The 17,299-nt window shown below is 40.8% G+C and overlaps 1 protein-coding gene across 3 annotated transcripts in view; it reads right to left on the bottom strand.

The window, feature by feature from the left end:
• Positions 1-17,299, bottom strand: part of LOC129851044 (FYVE, RhoGEF and PH domain-containing protein 5-like) — a 61,067-nt gene that overhangs the window by 31,979 nt on the left and 11,789 nt on the right. For all 3 annotated transcript variants that reach the window (XM_055917211.1, XM_055917212.1, XM_055917213.1), the window contains exons 3-5: positions 10,846-10,963; positions 9,920-9,978; positions 7,796-7,826 (exon numbers count right to left, since the gene is read on the bottom strand). In XM_055917211.1, the coding sequence (XP_055773186.1) occupies positions 7,796-7,826; positions 9,920-9,978; positions 10,846-10,963 (208 nt within the window). The remainder of the gene's footprint in view (positions 1-7,795; positions 7,827-9,919; positions 9,979-10,845; positions 10,964-17,299) is intronic.

The following is a 17,299-nucleotide window of genomic DNA, read 5'->3' as shown; positions in this document are numbered from 1 at the left end:
CATCCCGCATTTGCTGGGTGGAAGTGGGCATCCAGCCAGAACGGGTGGTACCAGCTCTGCACTCGAGACCGCCAGTGCGCCTCCACGGCCCAGTGTATCCGGTACCTCGGCCAAGGAAAAGGCGTCCGGTATGTCTCCTCAGCCTGGTGAGTCCTGTGCCTGCTCCTAGAGACAGGTCTCCTGTGTGTCTCTCCAGCCTGGTGAGTCCTTTGCCTGCTCCCAGAGCCAAGTCTCCTGTGTGTCTCCCCAGCCTGGTGAGTCCTGTGCCTGCGCCCAGCCCGGCGCCTCCGGAGACGGCCTCCAGTCCGGAGCCTCCAGAGACGGCCTCCAGCCCGGAGCCTCCGGAGACGGCCTCCAGCCCGGCGCCTCCGGCGACAATCTCCTGTCCGGATCCTCCAGAGTCGCCCTCCTGTCCGGATCCTCCAGAGTCGCCCTCCAGTCCGGAGCCTCCAGAGTCGCCCTCCAGTCCGGAGCCTCCAGCGACGCCCTCCAGTCCGGAGCCTCCAGAGTCGCCCTCCAGTCCGGAGCCTCCAGAGTCGCCATCCAGTCCGTAGCCTCCAGAGTCGCCCTCCAGTCCGTAGCCTCCAGAGGCGCCCTCCAGTCCGGAGCTTCCAGAGGCGCCCTTCAGTCCGGGGCCCGTTACGAGGGTCCCCAGTCCGGGGTCGGCGGCGAGGGTCCCCGCTCTAGAGGCGCCACCTAAGTGGGAAAAGCCAGAGGTGGAGCGGGGTCTACGTCCCGCACCAGAGCCGCCACCGCTGAGAAATGCCCACCCTGGGCGAATGGTGAAAACACTGAAACGGAAACAACCACCCACAACACACAATGGAAAACAGGCTACCTAAATATGGCTCCCAATCAGCTGCCTCTGATTGGGAACCACACCAGGCCAAACACATAGAAAACAAACAACCTAGAAAAAAGAACATAGACTGCCCCCCCAACTCATGCCCTGACCAACCTAACACAAAGACATAAAAAAGAAACTAAGGTCAGAACGTGACAGTGTGCCCTGCCTTCATACCATAGACTTGCAGTATGATCGGCTGGTAGCCACACCACAACAAACCTTCATAGAAGTTTCCCAACTTTTTTAGGGTAATATCAAAAGTAAGTCAAGCCATTGTTTATAGGGAAAATACAAGCAGGATATTATATTGCAGCAAACACAACGTTACAGTTTGAACTTAATTTGGCCAAAGAAAATGGCCCAACAGAATGAAACAAAACACTTGCGAAATGGTTTGAACCTTCACAAAAGTTTTGAACACGCTATATTGCATCAATTACAAAGAAAAGATAGCGCTTAACGTACCCAACAAATGACAGCAATATGCTAAAGATATTATTTTACAACAGGCCTACTAATAACCTATCTTAAACTAAATACAGACCACACAATTTAGGTCAGAAATAGGAGAGAACAAACTTAATTTAGCCTACAAAAAACTATTTAAAGAATACATAGGCCTACAATAATAACAATGATATACAATAATAATAATGATATAACCAATGATTATAAATACAAAAAAATTAAAAATGGCAAGTTCAAAAATTGCATCCTACTGAATAGCGAGTTGCACAATAGCCTGCTTTGGCCACACCAACATTCTTCTTATCTTTGTCCACTCCAATATTACAACTTTTCCATACTGAGGACATTCCCCTTGTAGCAGAGCTCCAGACTAACTGACTCCCCTGATGGCACTGGTGCCTTTACATGATTTGGTAGCACCAATGAGCCTATCAGATTATGAAGCCATTCACAGTACTTAAAAAAAAAAGTGTAATAGACTAGTGAGATGGTTTTGAAGAAATAAGTTATTTCATCATCTTGTGATGTTGTGATTCAAAATATGTTAATGATTGTCATGCATTTTGGGTAGACAATTAAGCTATTGTTGTCACGAAGGTCCCTCTCCTAGTTCGGGTGGAGCTCGGCGGTAGACGTCACCGACCTTCTAGCCATCATTGATCCATTTTTCATTTTCCATCGGTTTTGTCTTGTCTTCCTACACACCTGGTTTCAATCCCATTCATTTAATGTTTCCCCTCATGTCCTTTGTCAGAGATTGTTTGTTGTATGTAGGTGTGTTATTTGTTCTGGTGTGCGACGGGTTTTGCACCCTATTATGTAATTTTTGTATACTTTGGTTTTCTGATTTTTTAAAAATGTTTATTAAACAGCTCCGTTTTTACCAAGTTCATTCTCCTGCGCCTGACTTCCCTGCCACCAGTATGCACCGCATTACAATTGTTATATTTTACTGTTAAAACAGGGCTCCAGAATGTTCTGGGTTGTTTTTCCAATAGAGATGAATTTGCCTACATCTTTATGTGCTGTTATATAATAGGCAAATTTATTTTGGGCTAATTCCCCACCTGAGCAAGTGGAAACTCAAAACACATTAGCTAGATCACTAACTCTTAAGATAATACCCACTCATAGTGGCCATTTATTAATCTAACAGTGCATTTAATGTCCCAAAAAACATTGCAGATGTAGTCTACCGTTCAATGAAGCCTATGCACTCGCAATGGCCAATGCGCATTTTTTTGCGCTCTGTCTATCAGCGCCATATCAAATATATTTGTAAAATAGTTGCTATTGAGCTCATAATTGAGAGTTGAGAAATAAAAAGCATACCTACAGACACCTGAGAACATCCTATCTGCATCTGTGACAACAGGATAGCTGTGTTTTCCAAGCGATTATATTTTTTTATGTTATACAGTCAGAACACTTTTCTTTCCCCGTTGCATCATAGTTTACCCTCCTAAAAAAATCGGAAGTTTTTAGTGAATGAATGTGCAGCCTGCACTGATGCAACCAATAATTTTTTTTAAACTCCCACAGCCAGGTGTCAAAGGGTCACAAAATGTGACTAAATGGTCGCAGTCTGGAGCCCTGCCTTGTAGGGTTTTCACTATAGAGTACCACAATATGAGTCATAATACCCATAAAACATAGCGGTCAGACAATAGTTTTTCCACCATTTACCTTTCCCATAGGCGTTTTTAAAAACACTTAAAATAAGGTCTGTGTTTCGTGTAGGCTTACCCTGGCATGACGTTTTGATAACTGTGTAAATCTCTCTAGGACAAGGTGACTTTTATCAATATATTCGCCTGTATTTATAACCCCCAAAAATGTAAAGATAATTTGCTGATAATGTGGCTATCATAAAGAACTACAAATGCCATGATAATATGGACGAGACTGCCAAATTGAGGCAACGGTAAGGATCTCTGTTTGGAGAAAATAACAAAAGAGGAAAATATATTTAATTAGTTTACTCCAATTAAGGGAGGGTTGCAGGGTTAAGGGAAAATAATAAAGAAGGAAAACACATTTAAAATATATATTAAACATAATATATATATTTACAAAAAATATATGGTAGATTGGAAATGATGCAGACAATTCCACTGGTAGAAGCCACAATCTATCTGCAATATTAACCTAAAAAAATATTATAATACAAAAATTATTATCTCTGGGTTAATTATCTAATGTTAGTTACATTTTATTATTGATAGATTGGCTAAATTTCTTTAAACTGAAAATTATTTGAACTGTCTTGTGCAAGTTTTAAGTGTACACAATACATGTTAGCTAAGATGTTTGCTAGACATGACATACAGGAGATTGCAGGGATTTGTAGTCTTGCATGATGTCTACTTTGATGCTAATTAGCATTTCAAAATCTGAGAGTAAATAGAGCCGAATATATTGATAAAAGTCACCTTGTCCGAGAGATTTAAATGGTTATTAAAATGTCATGCCAGGGTAAGCCTACACAGCCCTCATTTTAAGTATTTCTAAAATTCCCCATGGAAAAAATGATTGGTACCATTTTCCTGTTTGACCACTAGGTTTTTGGGGTATTATGACACCTCCATTGTGGGGCCCTAATGGCGTACTCTCTAACTTTCTTTTTACTTCAATGAAAAAGGCATCCATCTTAGAAATCAACAGTAGCCTAGGTCAAGGCTCCTCTCTCACGTTCTCTCTCTCCTCAGCAGCAGGGCAGCCCCCAACAATTTGGCCGGCAACAATTTTATTTATTGGCTTTTCATTTATTTTATTGGCCAAAAGCCGGCGATTAGCGGCTAACGGAAACCCTGCGCCCCAGTGGCATTCCATAGCCACCCTACACACATCACAGAGAGTTCTGTCCATTGTGCAGATACAGCGCAGATACAGATTTTATGCCAACCTGTCACTCACACATTTTTCAAATAAGGAAAATAGAATTTGCGCCGAATACAACAGATGTAGACCTTACAGTGAAATGCTTACTTATGAGCCCCTAACCAACAATGCAGTTAAAAAAATATGGATAAGAAATAAAAGTAACAAGTAATTAAAGAGCAGCATTAAATTAACAATTAAACAAGCTGAGTAATACATTTCCTATTTTTATATTGGAACATAAAATTAAAACGGATTGGGCACACGTTTCAACTGAGGGGACTAAGCCCCCTTTTGCCCCCTTGTGGAGCCGGGTACAATGATATCTATGTGAGAGTGACGAACAAAATCAATGTGGAGGTCAGGGCCCCCGGGCACATGCTGTCACGTTCTGACCTTAGTTCCTTTTTTATGTCTTTGTGTTAGGTTGGTCAGGGCGTGAGTTGGGGTGGGTAGTCTATGTTCTTTTTTCTATGTTGTTATATTTCTGTGTTTGGCCTGGTATGGTTCTCAATCAGTGGCAGCTGTCGATCGTTGTCTCTGATTGAGAATCATACTTAGGTAGCCTGTTTTCCCCATTTTGGTTGTGGGTGTTTATTTTCTGTGTAGTGTCTGTTCACCTTGCAGAACTGTTTCATTTTCTCCTCGTTGTTATTTTGTGTAGTGTTCAGTTTTCAATTAAATTATGACGAACACTTACCACGCTGCAATTTGGTCCTCTTCTCCTTCACCAGACGAGAATCGTTACACATGCCCTGTGTGCTTAGTGGATAATTTGGTGATAATTAGGCCTACAAGGTTTAGATAGCTGGTTAGACTACCTTATTTATCAATCAAAAAATGTTCATCTGAGATAATTGAGCGACTGTCAGTGACTGACATAAAAAGAGGAGACCTGCCAATGCATTACCAAATTTCAAAATTACACTTTGTATACTCTGCTTTTCTAACTCAACAGTAAGTTTAGTTTATTTGGTCAGGGGCCCCCTAGCTGCCACAGGACCCCACACGCAGTGCGTAGTCTGCCTATAGGAAGAGGAGGCTCTGGGTATGAGGGACAAGTAGCTTAAATAATAACATTATTGTGAAGGTAAAAACCCAAGGTTAAACTACCTGCGTTCAGTATTCAAAAACATGGGAAGTGTGCAGGATTAAGAATAAATGAAAAAACATAAAGGAAATAAGAATGCTCATGATCTTTACATGAAAGACTCGTAACAAAGAAACAAAAAAATCCAATAAATATCATTATGTCTACACTATAGTATCTAAATAACAAACCAAGTATAATAATGATATGGAGTACGATCATTATAGTGGAGGGTATATGTATCACTCAGCTTGTTAAATTGGATCAAATTGCATAGACTACAGCTTTCAAATGAAACAATCTTAAATCATGGGTCTATACCTAACTAACTAATTCAGGTTGTGCCTTTGCTCAAGGGTATCTAGTATGAATGATTCAACCTGTCAGGTTCTAACTATCCAAGTAACCACACACCAGCTATACATACAACATTCTTCTGAGAACAAAATGGGTTCAAATTAATTATTCAGAGTACCACATTCAATCTATCCTAAATGTGAAGGTTGAGCTTCAGTGCCTTACTGGGACATGTCCATCTTTCAGCCATCCCTGATGGGATCTGGACTGCACACTTACTCTGACAGGCAGAACAGAAGAATGGAGAGGAATGACAACTTCTGGGTTTGATGCATCACTGACCTCTGGGAATCAATAGTTCAACCCTTTGTTCTCGTCACTGCACTGCCCTCATTCAAAATGTCTCCTTCTGCTGTATTTCCTGCCCAGGGCCACTTGTACAAAGAACCAATCCCCTTGCCATCTTGTACCAACATTTTTATTGAATAGTTGAAGTTACAATAGGCATAACTGAATAAAAGGTTGACCTATTCCTGACCTTTGTCAGGTACCCTGGTGTCAACGAATTTGGTTGTGCCTGAGCGCTTGTGCAAGGACATCCAAAACAAAGCCTGGTGCGTACGTTTCTGCGTCATCCTCTGGCTGACTACCCCTGGGCTGACCAGTCTAAGTTGTCAAGGCGAGGAAGTCAACCTAGCTGGAACAACACTGATAAACCTGAGCACAGTGCAGGCTGACAGCTGGAGAGAACCACCACAAACCAAGGAGCAGACACACAGGAAGTGATGTTATCAATGGCTTTTGGGACCTTTAATTGTACATTGCTCAAAAAAATAAAGGGAACACTTAAACAACACAATATAACTCCAAGTCAATCACACTTCTGTGAAATCAAACTGTCCACTTAGGAAGCAACACTGATTGACAATAAATTTCACATGCTGTTGTGCAAATGGAATAGACAAAAGGTGGAAATTATAGGCAATTAGCAAGACACCCCCAATAAAGGAGTGATTCTGCAGGTGGTGATCACAGACCACTTCTCTGTTCCTATGCTTCGTGGCTGATGTTTTGGTCACTTTTGAATGCTGGCGGTGCCAGAGCCCTGCAAAATGACCTCCAGCAGGCCACAAATGTGCATGTGTCAGCATATGGTCTCACAAGGGGTCTGAGGATCTCATCTCGGTACCTATTGGCAGTCAGGCTACCTCTGGCGAGCACATGGAGGGCTGTGCGGCCCCACAAAGAAATGCCACCCCACACCATGACTGACCCATCGCCAAACCGGTCATGCTGGAGGATGTTGCAGGCAGCAGAACGTTCTCCACGGCGTCTCCAGACTCTGTCACGTCTGTCACATGTGCTCATGTGCTCAGTGTGAACCTGCTTTCATCTGTAAAGAGCACATGGCGCCAGTGGCGAATTTGCCAATCTTGGTGTTCTCTGGCAAATGCCAAACGTCCTGCATGGTGTTGGGCTGTAAGCACAACCCCCACCTGTGGACGTCGGGCCCTCATACCACCCTCATGGATTTTGTTTCTGACCGTTTGAGCAGACACATGCACATTTGTGGCCTGCTGGAGGTCATTTTGCAGGGCACTGGCAATGCACCTCCTTGCACAAAGGCGGAGGTAGCGGTCCTGCTGCTGGGTTGTTGCCCTCCTACGGCCTCCTCCACGTCTCCTGATGTACTGGCCTGTCTCCTGGTAGCGCCTCCATGCTCTGGACACTACGCTGACAGACACAGCAAACCTTTTTGCCACAGCTCGCATTGATGTGCCATCCTGGATGAACTGCACCACCTGAGTCACTTGTGTGGGTTGTAGACTCCGTCTCATGCTACCACTAGAGTGAGAGCACCGCCAGCATTCAAAAGTGACCAAAACATCAGCCAGGAAGCATAGGAACTGAGAAGTGGTCTGTGATCACCACCTGCAGAATCACTCCTTTTTTGGGGGTGTCTTGCTAATTGCCTATAATTTCCACCTTTTGTCTGTTCCATTTGCACAACAGCATGTGAAATTTATTGTCAATCAGTGTTGCTTCCTAAGTGGACAGTTTGATTTCACAGAAGTGTGATTCACTTAGAGTTACATTGTGTTGTTTAAGTGTTCACTTTATTTTTTTGAGCAGTGTAGTATTCAGAGGGCTTTTTCCAGAATACATTCTAGTCTGTTCACTGACAGTGATGTTGATCAGTTTGTTTATCTTACCTCTTGAAGGAGCTTGAGGGCCTTTACATGTCTGAAAAACAACAAGAGAGAGTTAGTGATATTGTATTGTCAGCTTGAATGGGAATCCATTCACACATCCATTCAGACATTGTAGGAGATTGTAACAAGATATAAAAGAACAAGGTACAAAGTCTTTCCCATGATTTACATGCACTGAACAAAAATATAAACGCAACATGTAAATTGTTGGTCCCATGTTTCATGAGCTGAAATAAAAGATCCCAGAAATGTCTCTCAAATGTTGTGCACAAATTTGTTTACATCCCTGTTAGTGAGCATTTCTCCTTTGCTAAAATAATCCATAAACCTGATTTCCTTATATGAACTTTAACTCAGTAACATCTTGAAATTGTTGCATGTTGTATTTATATTTTTGTTCAGTATAGTAAAAAGATTACCATTATTACATTTCAAGTATCAATGCGCATCCACTGTCCTGCTGCCCAGCCAGGCATGCATAAACTTAATATAAACTTAAAAATATCTCGACATGAATTGGTTTGGTAGAGCGGGGGTTATATAAGCCGTGTGTGTGCCTATCCCTGTGCAACATGAAGCATTATTATATATATTTTTGCAATCTCCACTGTGGCACGCATATGAACTTCACTAGACTGACAGCTTCTCTGATCCAGGCGAATTCACTTATCAGGATCATTATAATGGATATATCCAAAGAATTGGTAATAAAAACAAAGGTAAAACAAATGAATATGCACATAGTTTGCTGTCACTTCAGGTGATTGATGCGGTCGGGTGTTAGCTTTAGTTGGCTAGCATAACAATGTTAGCCTAGCTATCCTCCATAGCTATCTTATTTTTGAATTTTTAATTTCACCTTTATTTAACCAGGTAGTCTAGTTGAGAACAAGTTCTCATTTTCAACTGCGACCTGGCCAAGATAAAGCAAAGCAGTTCAACACAAACAACAACACAGTTACACATCAAATCAAATCAAATTGATTTATATAGCCCTTCTTACATCAGCTGATATCTCAAAGTGCTGTACAGAAACCCATCCTAAAACACATGGAATAAACAAACATACAGTCAATAATACAGTAGAATTGACTCGACAATCAACTGGTTGTTGCCTATTTATAAATTATTTTTAAATCATTATTTGAAGAAGTTTTTGTTGCCTATTTATATTTATTAAATCATTATTTTCTGAAGTTCTTGTTTCCTATTTATATTTATTAAATGATTATTGAGTGAATTTCATGTCTCTCGTCATCATTGACCCTCTGGTAGCTAGCTACATGCCAATGTAGCTAGCATAACAAAGCATAACAAAGTGGAATGAATAGAATGAAAGACTGGGTCAAATTGGCAAGTGAGAGGCTTTGAAGCCCCCAGTCAGCCATATTGGTACTACCCAGTAGGAGCAGTCCGCCATAGGAATTCATGGAATTCTACAGTATTTCAATTCATCTTTAAAGGACAAAATTACATGTGTTTAAGTATTTTGTTGTTGTAGTGGGGAAAGTAATATGAGAACTTTCAGGAAAAACAAATATTTGTACGTTTAGCTCATATTATACAATTTAAAAGTATGCATTAAGGTGTCTGTAATATAATAAATGTGGCAAAAATATGAATAAATGCATTTCTATAGTTTCCTAAATATTTTTTACAATGGTGGGGGAGTGTCAAGATAGATCATTGGTCAAAACATGATAATAGAATAAATGACCAGCCTGTTTTGTTAGCAACTTCAGAATTAACAATTTGCTTTTGCCTGGGCTATTTCGCCTGTTGGAAGGAAGAAATAAAACACATTTACTATATGTTGGCAACCATTTTATAAAATAAATAAGGCCCTCCTAAGGGCCGTTACCCGGCTCTCGGCTTCGCTTCGGACCTAAGAACAGTCCTTAGTCGGGAGTTATCACACAATAATCCCCGGGTTCTCATGCTTTATGGTTTAAATATAATTGTCTGTCAGTTTGGGTTGCTGTGGATGCTGCTCAATGAATTTGTGAAAACAGTGATGAAGAGGACAGAGAGGGAAGAGAGGAGAGAAAGAGAGAGAACAAGAGAGGTGGTGAATGGCCTGACTAAAGCAGGGAAGATTTTGAATCCATTAAAAGAGATACTCACAGTCTCTCAGAATCCACCAGCTCTTTGGCAACGTAGAAGGCTCTGGATCGCCCATCAATCTGCGTGACAGAAGGGAAAGTAGCATGAGATGAATGAACAGAGCTGATGTTGAAAGGCTCTATGTGTGCACTTATTCCTGTGAAACATAAATAGCAACAGCTACGTGGGGAACAGGAGATTGAGGAAAAGCAAATTCAGATTGTTTTAGATTTTCTGCTGTCAAAATAAGACTGATTATTTCATTAGTGTGGAGGATAGACGAGAAAGCTTTTCAAACACATAGGTTTAAATTCAGATGCATTATGTATGAGAGGCTGACTGGCTGTGTTCGTGGCGACAACAATGCTCCCCATTGATTTAGAGGGTAATCACTAGCCTCTAAACCTCAAGGACCTAAAATAAACATGAACACATTTTAGGGAATTATGGCCATTAGTCTTACTCTTCTAGTTTTTTACTAAACCAGAACCGCGTACAAATATAACCGTACTAGTATGTTGATCCTCACTTCCTTAGAATGTGACCAAACCCCACTTTCATCCAGAGAACTGTTGCTGGGACTGGCTCAACTATTTCTCTCCTTTTGATGAAAAATAAAACAAGGAAGTGTGAGTCACGTGGACAGAGCCAGGCTGATATTATTGTGGCTGGGATGGGGTGGGGTCCATCTCTGGGCTGCTATAAAATGGCTGATTGAATAGAAAGAAGGAGGAACCTGGAGTTTGTACAGAAAGTGATACATATCATTGAATATGGTAGCCAAGTTAAATATTATTTTGTGGATAATACAAGTAAAGGTCATCCATCTTAGACAAATTCGCTCAGAACCGTTTTATTCCCAAATCTTTGAAGATCTGTGAAACCTGTGACTTAATATATGTTCATAAAATTACATAGTCTATTGTCTTTCCTGCTAGATGTCTCACCTGTTTGTCGTAGGCATGCTCCACTCCTCCCTCCTCCTCCTCTGAGGTACGTCCATGGTCCTCCTCAGCTGAGAGCCCTGCTGGAGTATGGTTCACTGGGAAAGGCTCGGTGTAGGCACTGCAACACCAGGGAGAGAAGAGGGACATAAAGTTTTACTATAGACGCTGCAAGAGTGCAAAGAAGACAGTCAAATGTGCTCTTAATTTTTCAATGCACCGCTCCTCCTGCCCTTGCATGTAATATCCTCTCAGCTGTGTGAGTTTGCGTTTGAGTGTGTGTGTGTGTGTCTATGTCCTACAGTAGTACTATGGATGACGGGAGCCAGATTGCAGGGGCATTAATAGCATGAGAAGAAGTGTCTGCTTCGGGATCCTGCTGTGAACAGGTTCATCACAGAGAGACAGACCAGAGGGACACACACACACATGCGCGTAAGCACGGTACATAACCCAATTTAATTATATTACTTACTCAGTCTGCAAACCAGAATTTGTAAGATCCTGGTCGAATTAAACAGACGGAGGCCCAGCTAAAATAGTCAAAAAGGTTTATTCACGGGAACGTTCTGAAGTCAAGAATACAAAACAATTCATTTTATACTGACTTCCCACGCACACACATCCACACAAACATACGCACACAATGTCCTGCTACGCACACACATTCACACTAACAGACACACACAATGTCCTGCTACGCACACACGGTCTCATTACCCAGCCGACAGAGATTAGGGAGACCTTGTCCTTGAGACGTACTCCCCGTTCTCTCCCAAATCTCTAGTCAGGTCGGCACCGAGCTCAGACAGTCTGTGTTTATAATACCATAAAGACATATTGTTTTACCCTAATTCTGACTAGGACTACACATTTATTGGTTATGATTTTATACATTCTAATCAATTCCATACAATTATATGTTTCAGGGCAGAATATTCTAATCATTCAATTAACAGATCATTCTCAACTAACAACTGCATATCTAACCTCTCAGCTTCTGAGTACCAAATGTTAAAAGAGTTCCCAGCTGGAATTCATATTCACTGAGACACAGTCATCCTTAATTTGGGCCACACCACAATGTAGGCTCTCACACTGGTGCTATTGGCTGGGCTGGAGGAGGTCTCTAGAAGACATGACTCATCTGTGACCTCCCTCTATCCCCATGTGGGGCCAAGTCACAGTGATGGTGAGTAGACCAGAGGGGAGGGTCTATGCACCTTTGAATCCTATGAGCTCATAGTTACTGTATTTAAAATAGAGGGAGTCCCTTATACATTTTCTTGTGACCACTGCTTCAGTTTTTGCACTGCACCATACCAGTGTTAAATCACCATCCTCAGCTTCTCCAACAATAGGATCTCTCTTTGAATAGTAGGCCTACTCTCTCTCCCAGTGTCTGGACTAAAGAGTCATTTCCTGCACAACCTCTATTTTATGAAGCACAAATTATTTATTTTCATGATCTATTTTCACATTTAAAATTCAAATATGTTTCCCTGATTCCATATGATATGTGTCTACTGTGGTGCAGATTGTGCCCAAGACACATCTCTCCATAGTGCGCTCTCCTGCCAAAGGAGAGCGTTTTGTTTCTGCATTGAACATGTTAGATGTTGTTTTCCCAAGTTAAACTACATACACATGAACATTTGCAAGACTCTATCTATCAAGTGTAGTTTCTTTTCTGATAGTTCTTGGAGCGTCTCGTCTGTTTCTAATGTTCTGTTCCTGTATAACATTCTAGGCTACAGTATGTGAACTACCTGGATGTCACTATTATGCATCGACTGTGAATTGTGAATAAAATGGTGTTTCCTTTGTGAACGGATTCTGATTAAGATCATGTCTGCTTATTATTATACACTGACTATACCAAAAATTAGGAACACATTCCTAATATTCAGTTGCACCCCCGCCTTTTTCCCTCAGAACAGCCTCAATTCGTTGGGTCATGAACTCTACAAGGTGTTGAAAGATTTCCACAGGGCTGCTGGCCCATGTTGACTCCAATGCTTCCCACAGTTGTGTCAAGTTGGCTGGATGTCCTTTGGGTGGTGTACCATTCTTGATACACACAGGAAACTGTTGAGTGTGAAAAACCCAGAAGCGTTGCAGTTCTTGACACAAACCGGTGCGCCTGGCACCTACTAACATACCCCGTTCAAAGGCACAAAAATCTTATGTCTTGCCCATTCACCCTCTGAATGGCACACATGTCTCAATTGTTTCAAGGCTTAAAATTCATTATTTTATCTGTCTCCTCCCCTTTATCTACACTGAGTGAAGTGGATTTAACAAGTGACATCAATAAGAGATCATAGCTTTCACCTGGTCAGTCTATATCATGAAAAGAGCAGGTGTTATTTTTATTTAACTAGGCAAGTCAGTTTTAAGAACAAATTCTTATTTACAATGATGGCCTAGGAACAGTGGGTTAACTACCTTGTTCAGGAGCAGAACGACAGATTTTTACCTTGTCAGCTCAGGGATTTGATCTAGCAACTGTTCAGTTACTGACCCAACGCTCTAACCACTAGGCTACCTGCCTTCTTAAGGCTAGGGGGCAGTATTTTCGTTTTTTGGCTAAAAAACATACCCATATGAAACTGCCTATTTCTCAGCCCCCGAAACTAGAATATGCATATAATTGTCAGATTAGGATAGAAAACACTCTAAAGTTTCCAAAAACTGTCAAAATTTTGTCTGTGATTTTAACAGAACTGATATTGCAAGCGAAAACCTGAGGAAAATCCAATCAGGAAGTGCCACTTTCTTTGAAACCTCTCTGTTCTTATGCATCCCTATTACCCATTGAAAGGGATGTCAACCAGATTCCTTTTTCTATGGCTTCCCTAAGGTTTCAACAGCCTTTAGACATAGTTTCAGGCTTTTATTTTGAAAAATTAGCGAGAACCATCACATTGTGTAAGTGGATAGGTGGGGCCTCTCAGAGTGAGTTGTGCGCAACAGAGAAATGCAGCCATTGTTACTCCTGGTCCTAGTGAAAAACCAACACTCCACATTGATATATTATCGAATAGATATTTGAAAAACAACCTGAGGATTGATTATAAAAAACGTTTGACATGTTTCTGTGGACATTATGGATATTATCTGGAATTTTTGTCTGCGTTGTCGTGAACGCTTTTTCCTGTGGATTTCTCAGCATAACGCGCGAAACGAACGGAGGTATTTGGATATAAAAATATCTTTATGGAACAAAAGGAACATTTGTTGTCTAACTGGGAGTCTCGTGAGTGAAAACATCCGAAGATCATCAAAGGTAAACTATTAATTTGATTGCTTTTCTGATTTTCGTGACCAAGTTACCTGATCCTAAGTGTACTTAATGTTTTGTCCAGCGATTGATAAACTTACACAAACGCTTGTATTGCTTTCGCTGTAAAGCATAATTTCGACAGGTGGATTAACAAAAGGCTAAGCTGTGTTTTGCAATATTGCACTTGTGATTTCATGAATATGAATATTTTCTAGTAATATTATTTGACTGTGGCGCTATGCTATGCTATGCTATTCAGCGTTGCTGATGACAATTATCCCGGATCCGGGATGGGTTGTTCAGAAAGGTTAACGTTTAGTATACTCAGTGCACAAATGTAATGACTTTGGAACATGCCTTTTACATTGATTATCAGTTAAGCGATTAATTGTAATTTTGACAGTGAAGGGAGGCTGACGTGAGCCTGGTATACCCAACCTGAGTCTCAAGGAAGTAGACAGGTTTGTCTGCTCCAAGGTATTTTGTTTTGCATGTAAGTATTTTTGAGAAGTTTGTAAATGTATATTTTTTATTATTTGTAAATATTGCCAATTGGATCTGTGCACCACCATCTTCTACTGTAAGTAAAAGCACAACTTCTGCATAGCAACCTGCCTGCCTGCCTCCAGCAGCACTTCTTCCCATTTACGACTGTTCAAGACAAGGCCCTATTTTACCAACACCAGAGTTCATTACAATCCTCAGATTCTCCAATAATATCTCACTCTTTGAATAGTACTGTACTCTCTCTCCCAGTGTCTAGGCACACAGGACATCATTGTACTCATAAAGCAATCAAGTACTATAGAGCTCCATTAATGACAATACACATAAACCCCTACAGAACAGTTAGATTGAAACATTTGCCTTTTACTGCTTACTAACGATAATTTCAAGAGTTAACTCCTGCTCAAACACTGCTTTTATAGGAAGTCCAATGGTTTCTTATTAGATATCTATTCCACATTTAAAATTCTATGTTTCCCTGATTCCATATGCAATACATGTCCTCATTACACTGTATATAATTTTGCCATCAGGAAAACTGGCAATACGAACAATACTTTAAAGACTTTAAAATGCTCATTACACAGCAATATAATTATGCTGGCAATATCTTTGACTTTGCAATCAGTGTCTTCCTTAATACCTGGGAGTTAAATCTACTGTGACAAATTCAGAAGAGCATGCAGAGATTTTCTATTAAAAGACCTGCGTACATGTCCCCATTTTCCAAGGATTTGATGGGGTATATACAGTTGAAGTCATACGTTTACATACACTTAGGTTGGAGTCATTAAAACTAGTTTTTCAACCACTCCACAAATTTCCTGTTAATAAACTATAGTTTTGGAAAGTCGTTTAGGACATCTACTTTGTGCATGACACAAGTCATTTTTCCAACAATTGTTTAGAGACAGATTATTTCACTTATAATTCACTGTATCACAATTCCAGTGGGTCAGAAGTTTACATACACTAAGTTGACTGTGCCTTTAAACAGCTTGGAAAATTCCAGAAAATGATGTCATGACTTTAAGCTTCTAATAGGCTAATTGACATCATTTGAGTCAATTGGAGGTGTACCTGTGGATGTATTTCAAGGCCTACCTTCAAACTCAGTGCCTCTTTGCTTGACATCATGGGAAAAGCAAAATAAATCAGTTAAGATCCCAGAACATTATGAAACATTTTTTTAGTCCTCCATCAGTCTGGTTCATCCTTGGGAGCAATTTCCAAACGCCTGAAGGTACCACGTTCATGTGTACAAACAATAGTACGCAAGTATAAACACCATGGGACCACACACTCGTCATACCGCTCAGGAAGGAGACTTGTTCTGTCTCCTAGAGATGAGCGTACTTTGGTGTGAAAAGCGCAAATCAATCGCAGAACAACAGCAAAGGACCTTGCTGTTGAAGATGCTGGAGGAAACAGGTACAAAAGTATCTATACCCACAGTAAAACAAGTCCTAAATTGACATAACCTGAAAGGCTGCTCAGCAAGGAAGAAGCCACTGCTCCAAAACCGGCATAAAAAAAGCTAGACTACGGTTTGCAACTGCACATGGGGACAAAGATCGTACTTTTTGGAGAAATGTCCTCTGGTCTGATGAAACAAAAATAGAACTGTTTGGCCATAATGACCATCGTTATATTTGGAGGAAAAAGGGGGATGCTTGCAAGCCGAAGAACACCATCCCAACCGTGAAGCACGGGGTTGGCAGCATCATGTTGTGGGGGTGCTTTGCTGCAGGAGGGACTGGTGCACTTCACAAAATAGATGGCATCACGAGGGATGAAAATGATGTGGATATATTGAAGCAACATCTCAATACATCAGTCAGGAAGTTAAAGCTTGGTTGCAAATCGGTCTTCCAAATGGACAATGACCCCAAGCATACTTCCAAAGTTGTGGCAAAATGGCCGTCCTGCTAGTGGGACAACTTCTGGTGAAACTGGAGGGCGCACAATTAAAATAAATAATCATAAAAATTATGGATATTAAACATTTAGGTACATACAAGTGTCTTATATCGGTTGAAACCTTAAATTATTGTTAATCTAACTGCACTGTCCAATTTACAGTACCCATTACAGTGAAAGCATTTCATGCGATTGTTTTAGGACGGCGCCCCACATCAAAATATTTTTCCACCGGCATAGGTTTCATAAATTCACAAATAGCGATTAAATATTCACTTACTTTTTGAAAATCTTCCTCTGATTTGTCATCCAAAGGGTCCCAGCTATAACATGTAGTGTCGTTTTGTTTGATAAAATCCTTCTTTATATGCCAAAAAGTCTGTTTATTTGGCGCCATCGATTTGAGTAATCCACTCGTTCAACATGCAAAGAAAGGAATCAGAAAATCTACCTCTAAACTTTGTTTCAACAAGTCAAAATACATTTCTATTTACTCCTCAGATACCCTAAAATATTTCTTATGGAAAGAAGTATGTTCAATAGGAAACCGATTTTAGCAGGTGCGTCTTGTCTTTATCGTGCACCCAAACACGAATTTCCAAGACTGTGTCCATGTACTAAAACTCATATTTCTTATTCGTTTTGGAAGTTAAAAGCCTGAAACCTTGAACATAGACTGCTGACACCCTGAGGAAGCCATAGGAATTACACTGGGAGCTAGAATTCAGTATGCCCCTATACCTT

This window comes from Salvelinus fontinalis, chromosome 3, assembly GCF_029448725.1.
Source record: "Salvelinus fontinalis isolate EN_2023a chromosome 3, ASM2944872v1, whole genome shotgun sequence".
Classification (NCBI taxonomy): domain Eukaryota; kingdom Metazoa; phylum Chordata; class Actinopteri; order Salmoniformes; family Salmonidae; genus Salvelinus; species Salvelinus fontinalis.
The sequence above is the reverse complement of the archived record's forward strand: the minus strand, read 5'-3'. Positions and strand labels throughout refer to the sequence as shown.